The 20,815-nt window shown below is 48.4% G+C and overlaps 1 protein-coding gene across 4 annotated transcripts in view; it reads left to right on the forward strand.

Moving 5' to 3' along the window:
• The window catches only part of RCHY1 (ring finger and CHY zinc finger domain containing 1), a 107,651-nt gene that overhangs the window by 16,348 nt on the left and 70,488 nt on the right, over positions 1–20,815 (forward strand). For all 4 annotated transcript variants that reach the window (XR_012234987.1, XR_012234986.1, XM_073590620.1 and 1 more), the window contains exons 3-4: positions 8,127–8,242; positions 20,152–20,230. Coding sequence is in view for 2 of the 4 variants with exons in the window: in XM_073590620.1 (XP_073446721.1) it covers positions 8,127–8,242; positions 20,152–20,230 (195 nt within the window). In the remaining 2 variants the exon portion in view is untranslated. The remainder of the gene's footprint in view (positions 1–8,126; positions 8,243–20,151; positions 20,231–20,815) is intronic.

Here is a 20,815-nt window from a genome sequence, read left to right on the forward strand (position 1 = left end):
AATGCCCCTACCACCCCTAGGTAGTGAGTCCAGGGGTGGAGTTGGAGGCGCAGGTAAGCCAGGGATTGAAGCGGAGAGCGGTACAGTAGCCTCCCCCTCCCTGCCCAGGGATGGGGTTGAGAAGCACCTCCGTGGAGCCCCCTCGGCGGCCCGGCTCACCTTTGGTTGATCAGGCCGGGACCAGGTAGTCCGTCTCTCACCCGGCGCTGCCCCCGGTGGGTAAGCAGGGGAATGGGCGGCCCCCGCTGTATGGGGAGATCCGTGAGCGCGCGCCCGCCCGCCGACTTGTTGGGCAGAATGCCGGGGGCGGAGAGCGGCGGGCGCGCACAGTGACCGGGGAGCTCCCGCCCCCTCCCTCCAACGCCGCATGTGGAGTGCGGCCAGAGCCCCGCGGGCGGCCACGGTCCCCGCTGTATGGGGAGGTCCGGAGTCCGCGCGCCCGCCCGCCGACTTCCGGGGATGGCCGGAAGCCCCGCCCACTAACTTCCGGGGGCGGAGAGCGGGCGGCGCGCACAGTGACCGGGGAGCTCCCGCCCCCTCCCTCCAACGCACGTGGAGGGCGGCCAGAGACCCGCGGGCGGCCACGGTCCCCGCTGTATGGGGAGGTCCGGAGTTCGCGCGCCCGCCCGCCGACTTCCGGGGATAGCCGGAAGCCCCGCCCACTAACTTCCGGGGGCGGAGAGCGGCGGGCGCGCACAGTTACCGGGGACCTCCCGCCCCCCTCCTTGCATTTTCCTCGCCGAAGTGGGGCCGGAAGCCGCCCCCTATCTCCTGGAGTGCGAGTGCCCCGGCGGGTAACGCTGCACGGAAGAGACGCAAGGTTGGGCCATTACCGGTGGGTAAGTGCATCCCCGTTGCGAGTGCCGCACTAGTAGTCAAGGAAGGGGTTATCCTCCTCCTCCTACCCTACCTTGCAATATGTCTGGCAAAGGGAAAGCTCACTCTTTCCTATACGCTGTTTGCGTTTCCTGTGGGGTCAGGCTGCCTAAGGCACAGCCGGGTAAATTTTGTGAAGCCTGCGAGTCGGAGCGAGCCCAGGAGCCCCCCATTGTTGCAGAGCCCAGAGGTCAGGACCCTCCAGAATGGGCGGTGTCTTTATCAAACTCTATGATATCCCTTACAAAGGCAATTGAGTCTCTCCAAGGCCCAGGTAGGGACAAGGATGGTGGTCTGCCAGCGGAAGACAGCTCGTCCACGTCTCAGGACCCTCCGACCGTTAGAGGCCGCTCCAGCACCAGACAAGCTCATAGCAAAAGAGCTCGTTCCCCGTCGGCTGGACCCTCTGGGGCTTCGGTGGCGGGTATTAGGGTATCTCGTTCCCCGTCGCCGAGCTCAGGAAGCGAGCAGGATGAGGGCGAGGAGGAGGAGGAGGCCTGGAATCCAGAAAGCCTGGGATACCAAGACTCGGTGGACAGCCTCATTGAGGCAGTCAACCAGACTTTAGAGATCGAGGACGATGTGTCCACGGCCTCAGGTCACAAAGTCTCCTTCAAAAAGACCAGGCGACCGCATAGAAGGTTTGCCACGCATCCGGAGTTCGAGGAGCTAGTTCAGAAACATAGGGAACACCCGGATAAGCGTTTTGCAATGCAAAAAGCGCTGCAAGCTAAGTATCCGTTTCCTCCTGAACTCCATAAGGGATGGGTGGAGTCGCCAGTAGTGGACCCACCGGTATCTCGTTTAGCGTCAAGATCGCTATTGTCGATACCCAGCGGTTCTTCTATCAAGGACCCAACTGATCGCCTTATAGAGGGGCTTGCCCGCTCGGTGTATGAGGCAGCGGGGTCGGCCCTTGCCCCCTCCTTTGCGGCTACTTGGGTGGCTAAGGCCATGGTTTCGTGGGCGGACGCTCTGCAGAATGCCCTCCAAGACAGAGACCTGCCTGCGGAGGTCTTGGAGGTGACAAATCAGATCTTAGGGGCAAGTGATTTTCTCGTCAGCGCCTCTCTGGACGCGGCCGAGTGTTCTGCGGTGGCAGCAGCAAATGCGATCGCCATTAGGCGAGCATTATGGCTGAGATTGTGGAAGGCGGATTCTATCTCCAAAAAGTCCTTGACCTCATTGCCTTTTCAGGGCAATCGGTTGTTCGGTGAGAAGCTTGATAAGCTTATCTCAGAAGCCACAGGGGGGAGGAGTAGTTTCCTCCCGCAGCAGAGGACTTGGCCAGCATTCAGGCAGACACAGAGGCGTTTTCGGCCTTTTCGTAACCCCTGGAGGGGGTCTTCGGCCAGAGCATCCACCTCCGCAAATGATGGTCAGATTAGGGAAAGGCAAATCTCTTACAGAGCCAATCCGCTGGGTAGAGGCCGAGGCCGTTTGCCCAGAACAAGGGGGGCCAGATCCCAAAAGCCTCCAGCAAAATGACTCGAGGCGCTTAGTACCTTCGGACGACAGAGTGGGCGGATGCCTACTAAAGTTCAGCCACGTTTGGGTCGCAGTGGCACGCGACGCTTGGGTGGCAGAATTGATATCGTCCGGGTACAAGATAGAGTTTCTCGGACTCCCGCTACAGCGATTCTTCCGTTCCCGGCTTTCCGGAACAGAGTCGCAGGCGGAGAGTTTGTTACAGGCCATAATGACGCTACAGCGCAACGGGGTCATTGTCCCAGTACCGAAAAGCGAAGAGACACAAGGTTTTTACTCCAACCTGTTTCCGGTCCCCAAAAAGGACGGGACAGTAAGGCCAGTATTAGATCTAAAAATCCTAAACAAATTCATCAGAGTCAGGCGGTTCCGGATGGAATCCCTCCGTTCGGTCATTGCAGCCATGGATCCAGGGGAGTTCCTGGCCTCGATCGATGTGCAGGATGCATATCTGCACATTCCGATTTTTCCTCCACACCAGAGGTTCCTGCGTTTTGCGATCGGAGGGCGACATTTTCAATTTGTTGCTCTGCCCTTCGGTCTGGCCACTGCTCCCAGAGTCTTTACGAAGATAATGGCGGTGGTTATGGCCATCCTGCATGCTCGGGGCATTACGGTACTACCTTACCTGGACGACCTTTTGGTAAAGGGGCCGTCCTTTCAGGCGTGCCAGGAGAATGTCAGTATCACGCTGGATACCCTGGCGCGTCTAGGCTGGTTGATCAATCGGAACAAATCGTCCTTGGTTCCAGCCCAGAGAATTGTATTCCTAGGCATGGTTTTCAACACCTCCCGGGGGGGCTGGTGATCCTCCCTCAGGACAAAGCGCGAAAGATCAAACAGGGGGTACGGAACCTTCTACAGCCAGGCTCCAGATCCATCCGGTACGGCATGAGTGTGTTGGGCAGAATGGTGGCGGCGATGGAGGCAATCCCGTTTGCCCAGTTCCATCTCCGTCCGCTTCAGCATGCGCTCTTGTCAGCATGGGACAGAAGGTTGCTATCCCTCAGTCATCGGTGCAATTTGTCTCCGCTGGTCCGACAATCACTCCGGTGGTGGACTCGCGACTCGTCTCTTGTCCAGGGGAAACCCTTTCCCCCGGAACAGTGGTTGGGGGTGACGACCGATGCAAGCCTGCAAGGTTGGGGAGCAGTTTTCCAGAGTCACACAGCCCAGGGGCGGTGGTCCATTCAGGAGATAATTCTCCCGATCAACATTCTGGAGATACGGGCAATACGATTGGCCCTGCAACATTTTCAGTGTTTCCTGAGACACCGGCCGGTGCGCATTCAGTCGGACAATGCTACAGCAGTAGCATATGTCAACCATCAGGGGGGCACGCGCAGCCAAACAGCCATGCGCGAGGTTGGACTGGTACTGCGTTGGGCCGAAAAGAACCACGTGGTAATTTCAGCGGTGCACATTCCGGGAGTCGAAAACTGGGCGGCAGATTTTCTCAGCCGACAGGGGGTTGCGGCAGGGGAATGGTCCCTGCACCCCGAGGTTTTTCAACAGATCTGCCAACGGTGGGGGACACCAGACGTGGACCTTATGGCATCCAGAGAGAACGCCAAAGTGCAAAGGTTCGTCGCTCGATCCCTCGACCCGCAGGCGATCGCAGCAGACGCTCTGGTGCTTCCATGGAGCCAGTTTCGTCTCCCATACTTGTTCCCTCCGCTACCTCTGCTTCCAAGGGTCATCAGAAAGTTAAGGAGAGAGAAGGTTCCGGCAATTCTGCTAGCGCCAGACTGGCCTCGGAGGGCCTGGTATGCAGATCTGGTTCAGCTAGTGGTGGACGTACCCTGGCGTCTACCAGATCGACCGGACTTGCTGTCCCAGGGGCCGATCTACCATCCTAACTTAGGGGCCCTGTGTTTGACGGCGTGGCCATTGAATCTTGGCTGTTAACACAGGCAGGATTCAGGCGCGATGTGGTGGCCACGATGGTGAGTGCCCGAAAACCTTCCTCGGCGAAGGTATATCATCGGACTTGGGAAGTTTTTTTCCGTTGGTGTAGGGATCGCGGAGTGGCTCCTCTGGTTTTTTCAACCCCCAACGTACTGGCTTTTTTGCAGGCAGGGCTGGACGCAGGGCTGGCTCCGAGTTCGCTCAGGACGCAAATCTCGGCCCTGTCGGTCCATTTTCAACGAAAGGTCGCTTCGGTCTGGCAGGTTAAGACGTTTATGCAGGGGGTCGCACATTTAGTACCCCCCTATAAGGCGCCGACGGAATCATGGGACCTGAACTTGGTGCTCAGAGCCCTTCAGGAGCCCCCCTTCGAACCCTTACAAGAAGTCTCCTTACCTTACCTGTCCAGAAAAGTCGTTTTTCTGGTAGCTATTACGTCTATTAGGCGGGTTTCGGAATTGGCGGCTTTATCTTGTAAACCGCCGTTCTTGACTTTTTATAAGGATAAGGTAGTTTTAAGGCCAGCTCCCCCCTTCTTGCCGAAGGTGGTCTCTGCATTCCATATCAACGAAGACATTGTCTTACCTTCGTTTTGCCCGGCACCGGTGCACAAGGTAGAAAAGGCTTTGCACACACTGGATCTGGTAAGAGCTCTTAGGAGGTATGTGACAAGGACAGCATCTTTCCGCCGGACAGACTCTCTATTCGTGATCCCAGAAGGGAGACGGAAGGGGCTTGCTGTGTCCAAAGCGACTTTGGCCAGATGGGTTCGCCTGACGATTCAGGAATCTTATGAAATCAGTGGCACGCCGGTTCCGGCAGGGATCAAGGCACACTCGGCTCGAGCAGTGGGTGCCTCATGGGCACTGCGACACCAAGCTTCAGCGGAACAGGTGTGCAAAGCAGCTACCTGGTCCAGTTTGCATACGTTTGTCAAACATTATAACGTACATACCCAGGCATCCTCGGATGCAAGCCTGGGAAGAAAGATTCTTCAGGCAGCAGTTGCGCACCTCTAATCAGGGGCGCAAAGTAGCATGGATTGGGTGAGCTAAGATCCCGCCCAGGGACTGCTTTAGAACGTCCCACAGTCTCTGTGTCCCCCAATGAGACGAAGGAGAAACATGGATTTTTGTGAGTACTCACCGTAAAATCCTTTTCTCCGAGACGCTCATTGGGGGACACAGCACCCACCCTACTAGCCAGTTGGCTTTTGCTTATTTTAAGTTATACAAATCCTTATGTAAGGATCAGGGTGGTCCCTTTTCCAGACGTATAATTTCTTGCCTGAGTTTAAGGCGCGTTCTCCTACTGCTTATGCACTAAACTGAGTTACGCCCGGTCTGGGGGCGAGGGTGTATGCGGCGGAGGAGGAGCTAACTCTTTTTTTGTATACTTAGTGTCAGCCTCCAGACGGCAGAAGCACACACCCACAGTCTCTGTGTCCCCCAATGAGCGTCTCGGAGAAAAGGATTTTACGGTGAGTACTCACAAAAATCCATGTTTCCGTTTAGTTGGACCATGATTTATTTTTCAACAGGACAGTGACCTCAAACACACCTCCAGACTGTGTAAGGGCTATTTGACCAAGAAGGAGAGTGATGGGGTGCTACGTCAGATGACCTGGCCTCCACAGTCACCAGACCTGAACCCAATCGAGATGGTTTGGGGTAAGCTGGACAGCAGAGTGAAGGCAAAAGGGCCAACAAGTGTTAAGCATCTCTGGGAACTCCTTCAAGACTGTTGGAAGACAATTTCTGGTGACTAACTCTTGAAGCTCATCAAGAGAATGCCAAGAGTGTGCAAAGCAGTAATCAAAGCAAAAGGTGGCTACTTTGAAGAACCTAGAATATAAGACATATTTTCAGTTGTTTCACACTTTAATTATATAATTCCACATGTGTTAATTCATAGTTTAGATGCCTTCAGAGTGAATCTACAATTTTCATAGTCATGAAAATAAAGAAAACTCTTTGAATGAGAAGGTGTGTCCAAACTTTTGGTCTGTACTGTATATATAAAAACATTAACAAAATTGTAAATGCTACCATAAATTAATAGTGAAACATTATCTCGTTCTTTTTATTCAATCCATCCGGGAATCTGGTTCCTAAATTAAAAATCCAGAATGCTTCTCGGGTAAGTAATGTCCTCCTGAAATCACCAACTCTGGAGAATTTCTTAATTTTTTCCAAACCTGTTACCTGAAGAGAAGTAATACTTCGTGAATGAAAATGAATAAAATGCCTGGCTGCAGAAGATATATTGTGGGCACCATCAACCACATTAGTCACATCATATAAATGTTCCGCTATGCGCGTTTTCAGTTTTCTAGATGTACATCCCACATATGATTTATTACATATACTGCAATCAATTTCATACACCACATGATCCGAATTACAGTTAATAAAATATTTTGAAAAAAGTGGTATTATCATGATTGCCAAAATTTTTTTGTCATGATCATGTTCCTGCAAGTTCTACAATTAGTGCCCCCACATTTGTAGTTACCCCTACAACTCAGCCAAGTCTGACAATTTCTTTTTGACAGAAATAGACTAGGCGATAAAATGTGACCCAAATTGGGGGCTCTTCGTGCTATTATATTGCATCCTTGTTCTAAAATTGATGCTAAAGTAGGATCTTCATATAGTATGGGTATGAACTTATTAATGATTCTTTTAATCTCACTAAATTGAGAGCTGTACTGGAAACATACAAAAGGACTATTAGAAGAAACTAGCTTTCTCTTATTAGACTGACCCAATTCAGACTTGTCACCCGACACTGAAGTAAGGGCTCTATTCAACATCCAATTTGGGTAATTTCTATTTTTTAATCTATTACAAGATTTTTTTAGTTCATACTCCAAATTACCATTATTGTTACAATTCCTTTTAATTCTCATAGGCTCTCCAACTGGAATAGATCTCACTGTATGCCTAGGGTGACCACTATCAGATTGTAAAATGGTATTATCTGTCATTGGTTTTGAGTACGTACATGTAGAGATTAGATGGCCTGGAATACCCTGTAAAAAAAGATCTAAAAAGAAATTTCATACTTATTGCAAACATATGTGAGCCTCAAGTTGTACTCATTAGCATTGATGTAATCTACAAAGTCTGGTATGGCAGATACATCGCCCCTCCATATTATGAGGGTGTCATCGATGTATGTGCCTTACCAGACAATGCAGGACGCAATCCTGTTAGAAGAAGAAAAAAAATGATACTCCCAAATTGCCATAACTTGTTGGCCAGTGAAGGTGAAAACTTAGCACCCATCGCTACTCCTGCGCATTGCAGGTAGCATTGATGATCAAACGAAAAAAAAATTGTGAGTTAATAAATATGATGTGACCTGCAACATAAATTTAATTAAATCAGGAGAATAATTACTGTGCTTAAGATGAAACTCAAGAGCTCGCAAAGCAATATTATGTGGTATACTTGTATAGAGAGCTGTAACATCACAGCTCAACCAAGAATATTCAATCGAACACATTTTCTGATTCAAAACGTCCAGCACATCCTTAGTGTCCTTAATGAAACCAGGCATTTTACGTACTAAGGGTTGCAATAAAGAGTCTAATCACTCCCAAATGTTCGTTAATGGAACCAATTCCTGAGACGATTGGTCTCATGGACGGAAAACCTTCGTTTTTGTAGATCTTTAATTTTGTAGTAATTATTTGGACATACATGTCATGGCTGATAAAAATGGGTCATAGAAATCGATTCACATCAACTACATAATAATAGTAAATGTTCTATTCTTCTAGGATTATGTAAGTAAAATAACCCAGTTTTGCTGCAGCTACTGATACTGACTGTTGTGCTTCTTTTCAGGCTCAGCAGACTTGTGAACACTGTAACAGTATTTTTGGGGACTATTACTGTGGTATATGTCATCTCTATGATAAGGACAAGAAACAGTATCACTGTGATGGCTGCGGTATATGCAGGTATGATGTAATATGGACAAACCAGGACCAAAGAGATGTCGTATTATGAGATTTTATGGACTATTTGATGATTAGCTTTTCATGATATTTCTCCAGCACTTAAAAAACTCTATTGGAGATGGTTTCTCTACTGACATTGCCACATTTCTGAACGTGTAAGGCCTGTTTCACACTTCAGTTTTTTGTGTCGGTTAAAATCCGCCAAAAAGGCGGAAAAGCGGATCCGTTCCTAACTGATGTGAACGGATGGCAGCGGATCCGTTTTTTGACGGATCCGCCGAATAAAGAATTTTAAAGGAACCGCAGTCCGGGGACGAGAGAGAGAATTTTTTTTTTCTTCTTCTTCTCTGGCCGCCAGAAGTGATTGCAGGGTTCCTCCGGGCATGCGCTGTATAAAAATGCGGATCCTTCACCACAAAAATCGTTACATGGTCCGTCCAGGTATCTTGACGGATCCGCAAAAAAACAGATCCAACGGATGGCTATCCGTCAAGATCCGCCAGTAATGCAAGTCAATGGTGAAAAAAACGGATCCGCCAAAAAAAATGGCGGATCCGTTTTTTTTAAAGAACGGCGGATTTTGACTGATGGTCAAAAACGGAAGTGTGAAACAGGCCTAAGGCGTGCTTCACTCTCTGGTGAAGAGTGGGTTCCTGTCTGTCCAGGCATCACCAACTCAATAGGAGCATTAAAACTTTTAGAAGTCTCGCAGGAGGGGCAGCTTGAAATATCGACAGGTCCACGTAGCTGGAAGGAAGCCACACATCAGACAGTTCTTCATCCGTGTGCCGTATTGTTTTTATACTGTGTTTTATATAAAAAATACTTATATTCAGAGAAATACACAGCTCATTGTAATGAGGCAGTGTGCCAATAATTAATTCTACTCAAAGTTACAGCAGCATCAATCTGCATACAGGTTCTATCTAGCTCCTAACTGACATTGGATGGATTGTTTTTTTTTACGCTTATCGCCCCATACCATTCAGTCATGGACTAGCCTTCACAAGAGACTGTGATTTGGGGTATATACTGCAGTTCTAATATAAAATTTAGAATATTTCCATTTTCCTCCTTTTAAACGAAATTTGGTAACACTACATCTGTAAAAACTAGATCTATCAAAATATAAAATTAACCCATTTGTTGAAAACCATAAAGAGAATAAAAATCAATATACTAAAATTGCACCAGAGAGTGCTCACGGCAACAGCCTGTCACCGAAGAATTTGCTGCCAGAAGATCCGGTGTCCCAGGTGGGATATCAGCGGACACTATAAGCCTTAACCAGAGAGGGGACCGGGGGGGTTGCGGTGTACATGGCGGGCTGCTCCATAACCCTTAAGTGCTGGTCCTTACTAAGGCGGCAGCCACGGACACCCCAGTGACTCTTCGGGTTTTCTCCCGCATTATTCATCATTCTTGGAAAGTGAGACACCTCTGTTAACCGTGACTATGGGATCCTATACCCTGGAGGGCTTTTCAACTTAGAACTAGCTTTCTGACTTCCTAATTAGATGACTTAGCCGCAACACTGTTGCGGCTTATACAGACAAGTTCCATACTACACCCTGATACTGTGCTTTAGGATCGGCGAGAACCTTCCTAAGGCATACTTAGAGACCTAATCCTCTAAAGCGGTTTTGAGCAGACATCTATGGAACCCTGTTAGTCTCAAAGAAGCAAAGTTTCCCCTACAATGTGCTTATTCTAACGCATTTGCCATGTCTGGATTATACCAACTAGAAACCAGCACTGATCTTGTGTACTGACCCCAACCTTGATTACTTCCGCACCTATCCCTGGAACTGTTTTATACAAATTTACAAGACTTCAACTTGATATAAGTTATTGCAATATTAGCTATAGTGTTCTACTTTCTTATTTTCTCTCTTAAGAACTAAGCCATATCAATAGGCGGTAATTAATCCATTAGGATTATCTTGATTTCCTAGTGAAAAAGCATTATTTGGGTCAAACTTATCCTACAGTCTAACTGTGTTTAGACTCAATACTCATAATTCTCCATAATATTTCCTCCAGTACACCTAATATTTCAAAGTTTATAATTACAGTTGATCCTCAGTAATTTTTTTCAGCTGACTATACCTTAATATTTGTTTATTATAAGGGTTAATAATGTGTTTTGACCTGCTACCTTACACCATTGCTTCTTGATCTTGACACTGTTTGTATATTCTTTAGCTCTATTAGGATAATAGTCTTTTAATCTCTCTCTCTCTCTCTCTCTATATATATATATATATATATATATATATATAGTGTTGAGGGACTTTAGTCGGATCGGGTTTCATGAAACAAAATTCGTTTCAGATGAAACTGCTCCGACTAGGGCAAAAAAAGTCAGAGTTTCGTCCGAAACCTGACCCCAATGCAAGTCAATGGGGAATAAAAGTTGGCATTGAGTGGATGAATGTCATCCGCTCAATGCCGACTTTTATTTCCCATTGACTTGCATTGGGGTCGGGTTTTGGACGAAACTCCGACTTTTTTTGCCTTAGTCGGGCCAGTTTCATCTAAAACGAATTTTGTTTCATGAAACCCGATCCGACTAAAGTCGCTCAACTCTCTCTCTCTCTCTCTTATTTTCATATATATATATATATATATATATATATATATATATATATATATATATATATATATATATAATCTCCACTATACTATATCCCTTTTAGTGTCTTATGTTAATATCTACCTACAAGAGTCAAACCTATTCTTATCTACTCATTCCAAAATGAATAATTGTGGAGCAAAACCTAAAACCAATACTTCAGTGAAAAAAACACCTAAAACTCAGAGAGAAATACTCTCAGCATCATTCTTATTGTAGCCCTTCAGAGGATTAATATAATACCATTGGACCATCAAACTCAAGATCTCCTCTTAAAATGGAAGAAAACAATCCACATCCTAACAAACCAAATATGTCTCTTACAGCAAAGCGGCTAAAATTGAAGGTCCTCCACACTTCAATCGGACACTATCCCCTTACACTCTTTAATAAAGAAAGACGCAGACATAGACACAAACAAAAACTTACATCCAAAATTCTCACTTAATCTTCAGTCGAGGATATGGACCTCTCGATATCAACTAAAAGAACAGAACCGAGTGACTGGGATAATAAATATACCTCTTCTCAGGAAGTTTCTGAGGATGAATATAACGACTCCTCTCGAAACTTAAGTCCGGATAAAAACCGTTTTGAAAAAGACTGACTCCTCCTCTCCCGTAGTCAATAAAAATAACACTTCGGTTAAGGCAGAGGAACTCCCTATGCCTGGGAAAAATAATGCAGAGGCCAACATGTTGGACCTCGCTAATAAAATCAATGAAAATATGAAGCTACGTTTTGAGAAGCAAGCAGAACTTTATCAATCGACTTTTGACCTTTTCTACTCAAAATTGGAGGATTATGAAAAAAGAATTGTCGCAGTTGAGAACAAAACTGACATACTTTCTAGGGGAAAACAGGACGTAAATCAAGTACTCTGTAAATTCAAATTCAAACTAGCGGACCTAGAGTACCGCTGTCGTAGGAACAACATAAAAATGTGTGGAATCTCAGAGAATATTTCTCCGAATAATCTCTCTGATTATGTTAAATCACTTTTCAAAAATCAGTACCATTTTTATCTAACTCCGAACTGACAATAGATAGAATTCACTGTCTGCCCCGTCCAGCAAATATCCCAACAGACTCTCCGAGAGACACTATGCTACATATCTATTTTTTTAATACCAAAGAGAAAATTGAGAACGATATTAAAGAAGAAACATTTCCTGAACCATATAGCCATCTAAAAATCTTCGAAGACCTGTCCAAAGACACAGTCGAAGCCCGAAAGACATTTAGAGAAATGGCTACCTCTCTCAGGAACATGGGAATCCCCTACAGATAGTGTTTCCCTCCAAAACTACTCATATTTTTTCATAGGGAAAACTTCCCCCTCTACTCACCTGAAGATGGATCCAATTTCATCTCCTCCTTAAAAGATGCCTTCTACCTAAAAGCCAATCCTCCTTCCAACGACAAACGTTGAAATAGATCCCTTTAAAACTCATAAATTCTATTGGATTCTGTTTATATTTTAATTAGCTCATTGGTCATAATTAATGTAGCTAATGTTCCCCACACATATATAATACATCTTAGTAAGTCTATTTTCTAGTCTTTTACACCATATTAGCAATGATCACCAGTATTGTCTCTCTATTACTAAATATGTATGCATAGCCCTTTCTCCTTCGCCTCATTGGGGGACACAGGTACTGTGGGTGTATGCTACTGCCGCATGGAGGCTGACACTAATTGGAAAAAAAAGAGGTTAGCTCCTCCTCTGCCATATACAACCTCGCCCCGATTGCGGGCGGAAACCAGTTTTTTGCTTAGTGTCTGTTGGAGGCACACGTCGGTCTGCCTCAAGACTGATCTATTTTTTTCTTTTCTTTTTCCCCATGAAGATAAGACCGGGGCGACGAACCCTATTGAAAGAGTCCGATCCCCCCAAACCAACAACGGGCGAGCATGTGCGAGTGTCCCTCCACGTATCCTCTCCAGCAACGGGGATTTTTTTCCGGATGTTCCTTTTTTCGCATGAAGATGAGATAGGGGTGACGGATCCTATTGAAAGAGTCCGATATCCCCAAACCAACAAAGGGCGAGCACGTGCGAGTATCCCTCCACGTATCCTCTCCCGCAACGTGGGATATTGTCAGACCACGGAGGTGAGATACTGCCGACGGGCCCTTTTGAAGGGGTCCGATCTCCTCAAACCAACGGGCGAGCACGTGCGAGTGTCCCTCCACGTATCCTCTCCCGCACCATGGGACATGATGCCGGACTTAGCCCCGTCCACCCTAGGGTATTGAAACTCCAGGCTGCACAGAGGCACAAGCGTAGTCCGTGCGGCCCCCACTGCCCCACCAATGCTAAGACTGCAGTGGGGCAAGGCGGCGGACGGTCCCTCTCCTCACCCCTTGAAGGGGTTAGATGGAGCTAGGGTGTCTGCACTGTCCTTGTTTCATATGGCCCCCCTCCCCTCTACCTGAGCTGGACGGAGGTGGATGGCCAGGGAGGGCTCCTGCAGCGGCGCAGGGCTGGAGCCTTTAGCTTCTCCCGGGCAGCAGCAGAGATGGGCGTTCGGCAGCGGCGGAACCGGTCCCAGCCTTGATTCTGGAGTCTGGCGGTTCCGCCCGCTCCCCACCCCGGGCGGATACTAAAAATCGTCGCGTCACGGCGGCCCCGCCCACCGTAGCCTGGGTGGACGCCGAAGAAATTTAGGCCCCGGCTTCAGGCTGAAGCTAGCCCACAAAAGGAAGTACCGTCCGGAGGCCTGCCCGCAGCGCTGGCGCGCAGATTGAAGCGACGCCTCGCACGCTGAGGACACAGGGGACACAGGACTGGGGTAAGTGCTGCCCCCTAGCCCCACAGAGAGGCCACGCTAACAGAAGCAAAGAGCGCCCTCCCCCGGCGGATGCCTGACAGGTACAGCATGTCAGGAAAACCTAAGACGCATGCGTTCTTATACGCTGCATGCATCTCCTGTCCGTCCGTTTTTCCGTGGGCGCAGACCAAGCGAGTATGCGAAGCCTGCGAGTCTGAACGCGTTCAGGAGCCCTCCCCTGCAACCGAGCCCCGGAATGGGCATTGTCGCAATCTATGGCGTCACTTACGAGAGCAATTGAGTCCCTTCGGGCCCCCGATAGGGGCAGGGACAGTGGCTCGCCTGTCTTAGCGGGGTTCTCTACCTCACAGGAGCCTCCGGCCTGCAGGGGCTGCTCTCACTCCTGGCAGACTCGGGGGAAATGAACCCACACGGCGTCTCCCAGTCCATCCGGTGCCTCGGCATCCTTGAGCTCTGCTTCTCGCTCCCCGTCACCAGCAGTTGATAGCGAGCAAGGCTCGGACTACGACTCAGACATGCCCCTGGACCTAGATACGCCGGGTGGTCAGGAACCGTTTGACAGTCTCATAGAAGCCTTCAACCACACTCTGGGGATTGAGGATGATTCCACTCTGGCTTTGGGCCATAAGGTGTCATTTAAGCGAGTCAAGCGTCCCCATAGAGTATTTTGCCCTCACCCTGAATTTGAGGACATAGTACAACGACACAGAGAACGGCCGGACAGGCGGTTCTCGGGCTAGATGGCACTCGAGGCGAAGTATCCTTTTGCTCCGGATTTCCGTAAAAAGTGGACGGAATCCCCAATGGTGGATCCACCTGTGTCGCGCTTGGCTACAAAAACTCTACTATCCGTACCTAGTGGTTCTTCTATTAAGGATCCCACTGATCGTCTCATAGAGAACTTGGCTCGCTCAGTGTTTGAGGCATCAGGATCAGCACTCTCTCCTTTGTTCGCAGCAATGTGGGTAGCAAGGCCATGGTCTTTTGGTCAGAATCATTGAATAGAGCCTTTGCAAGACAGACCTACCAGCTGGAGTATCAGAAATCACAAATCAGCTAGCCATGGCGGGGGACTACTTGATCAATGCATCTTTAGATGCGGCCAACTGCGCGGCACTTGCTGCCGCAAATGCAATCTCCAAGAGGAGAGCGCTATGGTTAAGGACATGGCGGGCCGATTCAGCCTCAAAAATGTCCTTAACAGCACTACCATACCAGTGTAGCCGCCTGTTCGGAGAGAAGTTAGATCAGCTCATCTCTGACTCCACAGGAGGCAAGAGCGGTTTTCTTCCTCAACAAAAGGTCAAACTGCCGTTTCGTCACCAGCTTCAGGCGCGTTTTCAGGCCTTTCGCAACCCCGGGTGGACTATGGCGGCTAATTTCACCGTGTCAGGGCACCCCAACCAGGATAGGGGCCGACAGGTCTCAAATAAAGCCAACCCGGTGGGGAGGATGCGTACTAACCAGTCCAGATCGTGGGGATCCAGGTCCCAAAGATCTTCAGCCAAATGACTTGGGGCATTTGTCAGACGGCACCAGCAAGGTAGGCGGCCGCCTACTGCGGTTTCACCATGCCTGGCTCAATGTCGCACACGACACATGGGTGAGAGAGCTGGTGTCCACAGGGTACAAGATAGAATTTGTCAGGTACCCCCCCAAAACGATTTTTTCTTTCCCGGCTTCTTAAAGTGGATACCCGGGCAGAGGCTCTACTATGAGCTATCAATTCGCTCAGCCACAACGGAGTCATCATTCTGGTACCTACCGGAAAACGAGAAGACTCAGGGCTTCTATTCCAATCTGTTTGCAAAGGACGGGACTGTCAGGCCCGTTTTGGATCTAAAGCTCCTGAACAAATTTATCAGGATCAGGCATTTCCGGATGGAGTCTCTCCGTTCAATCATATCGGCAATGGGACAGGGAGAGTACTTGACCTCAATCAATATCCAGGACGCCTATCTACATATCCCCATTTTCCCTCCACATCAAAGGTTTCTACGCTTCGCCATCAACGGTCTACGTTTTCAGTTTGCAGCGCTGCCCTTCGGGATAGCCACTGTCCCCAGATTGTTCACAAAGGTCATGGCAGTCCCCATTGCCATCCTGCACTCCTGGGGCATAATGGTATTCCCCTACTTAGATGATCTCTTGGTCAAGGGCCCTTCTAGGTGGGCATGCGAGGAAAGTGTCAGCATCACGCTAGATACTCTTGCCCGCTTAGGGTGGTTGGTCAATGTAGAGAAGTCATCCCTTGTTCCAGCTCAGAGAATTTCCTTTTTAGGGATGATCTTCGACACTTGCCGAGGGGTGGTAATTCTCCCTCAAGACAAGGCCCTAGCCCTCCGGCAGGGAGTGCGGGTACTACGCCAACCAGTCCCTCACACCATCCGTTTCTGATGAGGATTCTAGGAAAAATGGTGGCGGCGATGGAAGCGATCCCGTTCGCCCAGTTCCATCTTTGCCCCCTGCAGCACGGCCTCTTGTCATCCTGGGACAAGAACCCGTTCACGCTCGATCATTGGTGCCGGTTGTCCTCTCGGGTCAGACAGTCACTAGAGTGGTGGACAATCAGATCCTCCTTTCTTCAGGGATAACCCTTTCCCCCAGATCAGTGGCTGGTGGTCACAACCGACGCCAACCTCCTCGGCTGGGGAGCGGTTTTTCGCCACCACACGACCCAGGGACGGTGGTCACCGCAGGAGGCACGCCTCCCAATCAACTTGGAGATACGGGCGATCCGGCTAACTCTGCAACGGTTTCATCACCTTCTAGCAGGCCGCCCCGTCCGGATTCAGTCAGACAGCGCCACGGTGGTGGCTTACATAAATCACCAAAGGGGCACCCGCAGCAGGGCAACCATGCGCGAGGTAGGGCACGTGCTTCGCTGGGCGGTCCACATCCCTGGGGTTGAGAACTGGGAGGCAGGGGCTTGCGTCCGGGGAATAGTCACTACACCCAGAGGTCTTTCAGCAGATTTGCCAATGGTGGGGAACACCGGATGTGGATCTGATGGCCTCCAGGGTGAACGCCAAAGTGTCCGTATTTGTCGCTCGGTCCTGGGACCCACAGGCAATCGCCGTGGATGCTCTGGTTCTGCCATGGAATCAGTTTCGACTCCCATACCTATTTCCCACGCTGCCAGTACTTCTGAGGGTCATCAAGAAGATCAAGGCAGAAGGGGTGCCAGTGATTCTGCAGGCCCCAGATGGCCTCGTCGGGCGTGGTACGCAAATCTAGTGCAGCTGCTCGTCAGCGTGCCATGGCGACTGCCAGAGCACCCAGATCTACTTTCTCAGAGGCCGACCTGCCACCCGAACTCAGGGGCCCTGTGTTTGACGGCTTGGCCGTTGAATCTTGGATTCTGACGCAGGCGGGGTTTTGGGCGCAAGGTGGTTGCTACGATGGTTAGCGCCTGGAAGCCTGCCTCAGCACGAGTTTACAACCACACTTAGAAGGTTTTCTTAGCATGGTGTCGAGGCAGCGGTTGTTCTCCACTGAGATTCTCCATCCCTAATATTTTGGCTTTTTTTCCCAGTCTGGCCTAGACTCAGGCTTGGCCCCCAGTTCTCTCAGAAGACAGATATCGGCTTTATCTGTCCTTTTTAGGCTCAGGATTGCGACTAACTTGGAGATATAGGCTTTCATCCAGTGGGTCTCCCACTTGGTACCCCCCTATAAGGCACCTATGGACGCCTGGGACCTTAACCTGGTCCTAAGTGCTCTGCAGGAAGCTCCATTTGAGCCGCTACATAATGTCTCTTTGTCATGCCATTCCTGGAAGGTGGTGTTCCTGGTAGCTATAACATCAATCAGGCGGGTCTCTGAGCTGGCAGCGTTATCTTGCCAAGCCCCGTTTCTGACCTTTCACAAAGACAAGGTGGTTCTTAGACTATCTCCTCCTTTTTTGCCAAAAGTTGCTTCCTCGTTTCACATTAATGAGGATATTGTCTTGACCTCTTTTTGTCCAGCATCGGTACACCGTGTGGAAAAGGCCCTGCATACGTTAAACCTGGTGAGAGTACTCAGGAGGTACGTGTTGCGGACGACACCCTTTCGTCAGTCAGACGCGCTGTGCATGCTCCCTGAAGGTCGCAGGAAGGGACTCGCTGCCTCAAAATCAACCATAGCCAGATGGATTTGTTTGGCTATTCAGGAGTCCTACTGCATCAGAGGCGCATCGATTCCAGCAGGGATCAGAGCACACTCGGGCAGTGGGCGCCTCTTAGGCGCTTCGGCACCAGGCTTCGACGGAACAGGTTTGCAAGGCTGCAACCTGGTCCAGCCTGCACACTTTTACTAAACGTTACAATATCCATACTCAGGCTTCAGCAGATGCGAGCCTGGGTAGAAGGATTCTCCAAGCAGCGGTGGCGCACCTTTAAACAGGAGGTGCATGTAGCTTGGATCGGTGAGTCAACTTCCCACCCAGGGACTGCTTTAGGACATCCCACAGTCCTGTGTCCCCCAATGAGGCGAAGGAGAAACATGGATTTTTGTGGTACTCGCCGTAAAATCCTTTTCTCCGAGACGCTCATTGGGGGACACAACACCCACCCTGTTAGCCAATTGGCTTTTTTTTTTACTAATATGTATTTTTGATAGTAGGTGGGTTTTCTAGACATGTTGTCACCTGCATTAGGATTGATTTTGTCTGTTTTTTTGGATCTCCTACTGCTTTTGCACCAAACTGGTCTCGCCGGCAACCAGGGCGAAGGTGTATACCGCGGAGGAGGAGCTAACCTTTTTTCATTCACTTAGTGTCAGCCTCCTGACCCACAGTCCTGTGTCCCCCAATGAGCGTCTTGGATAAAAGGATTTTACGGTGAGTACCACAAAAATCCATGTTTCTCCTTTTAGGCTACTTTCACACCTGCGTTTTTTTGCTGCACGTTTTTTGTGCACACAAACGTATGGAAAAAGCGCATCATGCGTTTGTGTGCTTTTTTTGCAGGTTTTGGTGCGCACGTATGCGCACCCATAGTCTACGATGGGTGTTTTGCTGTAAAAAAAAAACACATTGGGTGCGCATGCGTTTTTTTGGGGGCAAGTCAGACGCACAAAAAATGCAACAGGATGCATTTTGTGCGCCTGAGCGCACACTACAAAAAAAAGCATGCGCATACAAACGCATGTGTATGCGCACATAAGCACACCCCATGTAAAATATAGGAAAAAAAACGCATGCGTTTTTTTGTGCTAAAAAACAGCGTTAAAAACGCAAGTGTGAAACCAGCCTTAGGGACCTAAAAAACTAATTTAACCTTCCCACTACAGTATTTCTACACTATGTGATTCTAAAGAATCATATACGTAATTTTCTCCTTTATTTTCTGAAGGCAACAGTTAAACTTTTGTGCAACATTACCCACATAATATTTTGGAGTTGCAAAAGTATTTACAACTGGTTTAATAATGACACTGAATTAGTAAAAAAAAAAAAAAAAAACAGCTATATGGCCAGATGGGAATCAGACCTGAAACTGTCTTTTCAACGTGACAAATGGGAGAATGTTTTATCATACTCGTATTCATCTAACATTTCATTGTCTTTGCACGAATCATTCTATAAACTACTCTCTAGGTGGTATTATATCCCTTCAAGACTTTACCACATCAATTCAAAAAATCCACCAATGTGTTGGAGAAACTGTGGCCTCTATGAGAATATTTTTCATATTTTTTGGAGGTGTCCCAAAATACAATCTTTATGGGGCCAAAGTTTTGACCTTATTGAGAAACTCTCCAGTAGTAACATTACAATCAGCCCCCAAATGGCTCCACTATCCCTAGGTATGGAAGACATAAAACTCTCAGACAGACCTATGTTAATCCATACCTTCCTTGTAGTCAAAAATGCTATTGCATTGTATTGGAAAAAGCCAGATCCACCTAAATTTCAAGATATTATGGATAGAATCACTCTCCACAAAACATGGGAACATAGATTTGCCATTACCAATGACTGTTTCAGTAAATATTTTAAAAAATGAGCATGGTGGACTGAAATTTATGCTTGATTTTTTGCTCATGAATATGTACATCTATGTTTTATCTGTAGTATGGTTTATGTAATACTATTGTTAACTAATTTTTAGTAATTTCGCTACATTTTCTGTCTTACAAATATTGTTATAATATCTTACATATCAATGATCATTATCCTTGTACTCATTATTGCGTTCTCCTTCACCATATTGTCCCTTCCCTTTCCCCGGTTATCCCTTCCTTACCCCCCTTATAACTACCCTTCCAAACCTTCTCGAATGTTTAAAATGTTTAAAAATGTTAAAAATTATTGGAAAGACATTATCATGGCTGATAAGACATCACCAGTAACTGGTAAAAGATTTTGTTAAAGGAGTATTCCCATCAGAAAGATTGTATAACAATATGTAGTAGGTATAATAATGATAATTGAGACCTACAGTATATTTCCGGATGTTTTTACATTTCATTACATATATGTTTTTTCTTTAGGATTGGCCCAAAGGAACTGTTTGAACATTGTACAAAGTGTAATTTATGTCTGCCATTAAGCTTTAGAGGAAACCACAAGGTAAGAAATCAATATCTACTTCTCTCTCTTTAGTCTGTAATAACTATATTTGGATCTTGTGACAATATAATGCTGCAGAGTTATACCGTATTTTTCGGACTATAAGACGCACCGGACCATAAGACGCACCCCAAGGTGGGCTCTGCGGTGGTGGCAGCGGGCGGCGCTCTGCGGTGCGGTGGTGGCAGCGGGCTGTGCTCCGGTGCAGGGGCGGCGGCTCCGCCAGCATTTCTTCGCAGCCCGGAGGCCTCCGCACTTCCCTTGCTGGCCGCCGCCATGTTGCGGTGGCCTCCGGGAGCATGGACGCCGGAAAGATGGCCGCCGGTCCGGGGACGGCGCATGTGCGGGATCAGATCTCGTCCCGAGATCTCGGGGGACGAGATTCAAATCTCGGCAACGAGATCTCGTCCCCCGAGATCTCGGGACGAGATCTGAAGCTGTGCATGCGCCTTCCTCGGACCGGCGGCCATCTTTCCGGCGTCCATACTCCCGGAGGCCACCGCAACATGGCGGCGGCCAGCAAGGGAAGTGCGGAGGCCTCCGGGCTGCGAAGAAATGCTGGCGGAGCCGCCGCCCCTGCACCGG

This window comes from Dendrobates tinctorius, unplaced genomic scaffold (genome assembly GCF_039654945.1).
Source record: "Dendrobates tinctorius isolate UK_male_01 unplaced genomic scaffold, ASM3965494v1 ptg000011l, whole genome shotgun sequence".
Lineage (NCBI taxonomy): Eukaryota > Metazoa > Chordata > Amphibia > Anura > Dendrobatidae > Dendrobates > Dendrobates tinctorius.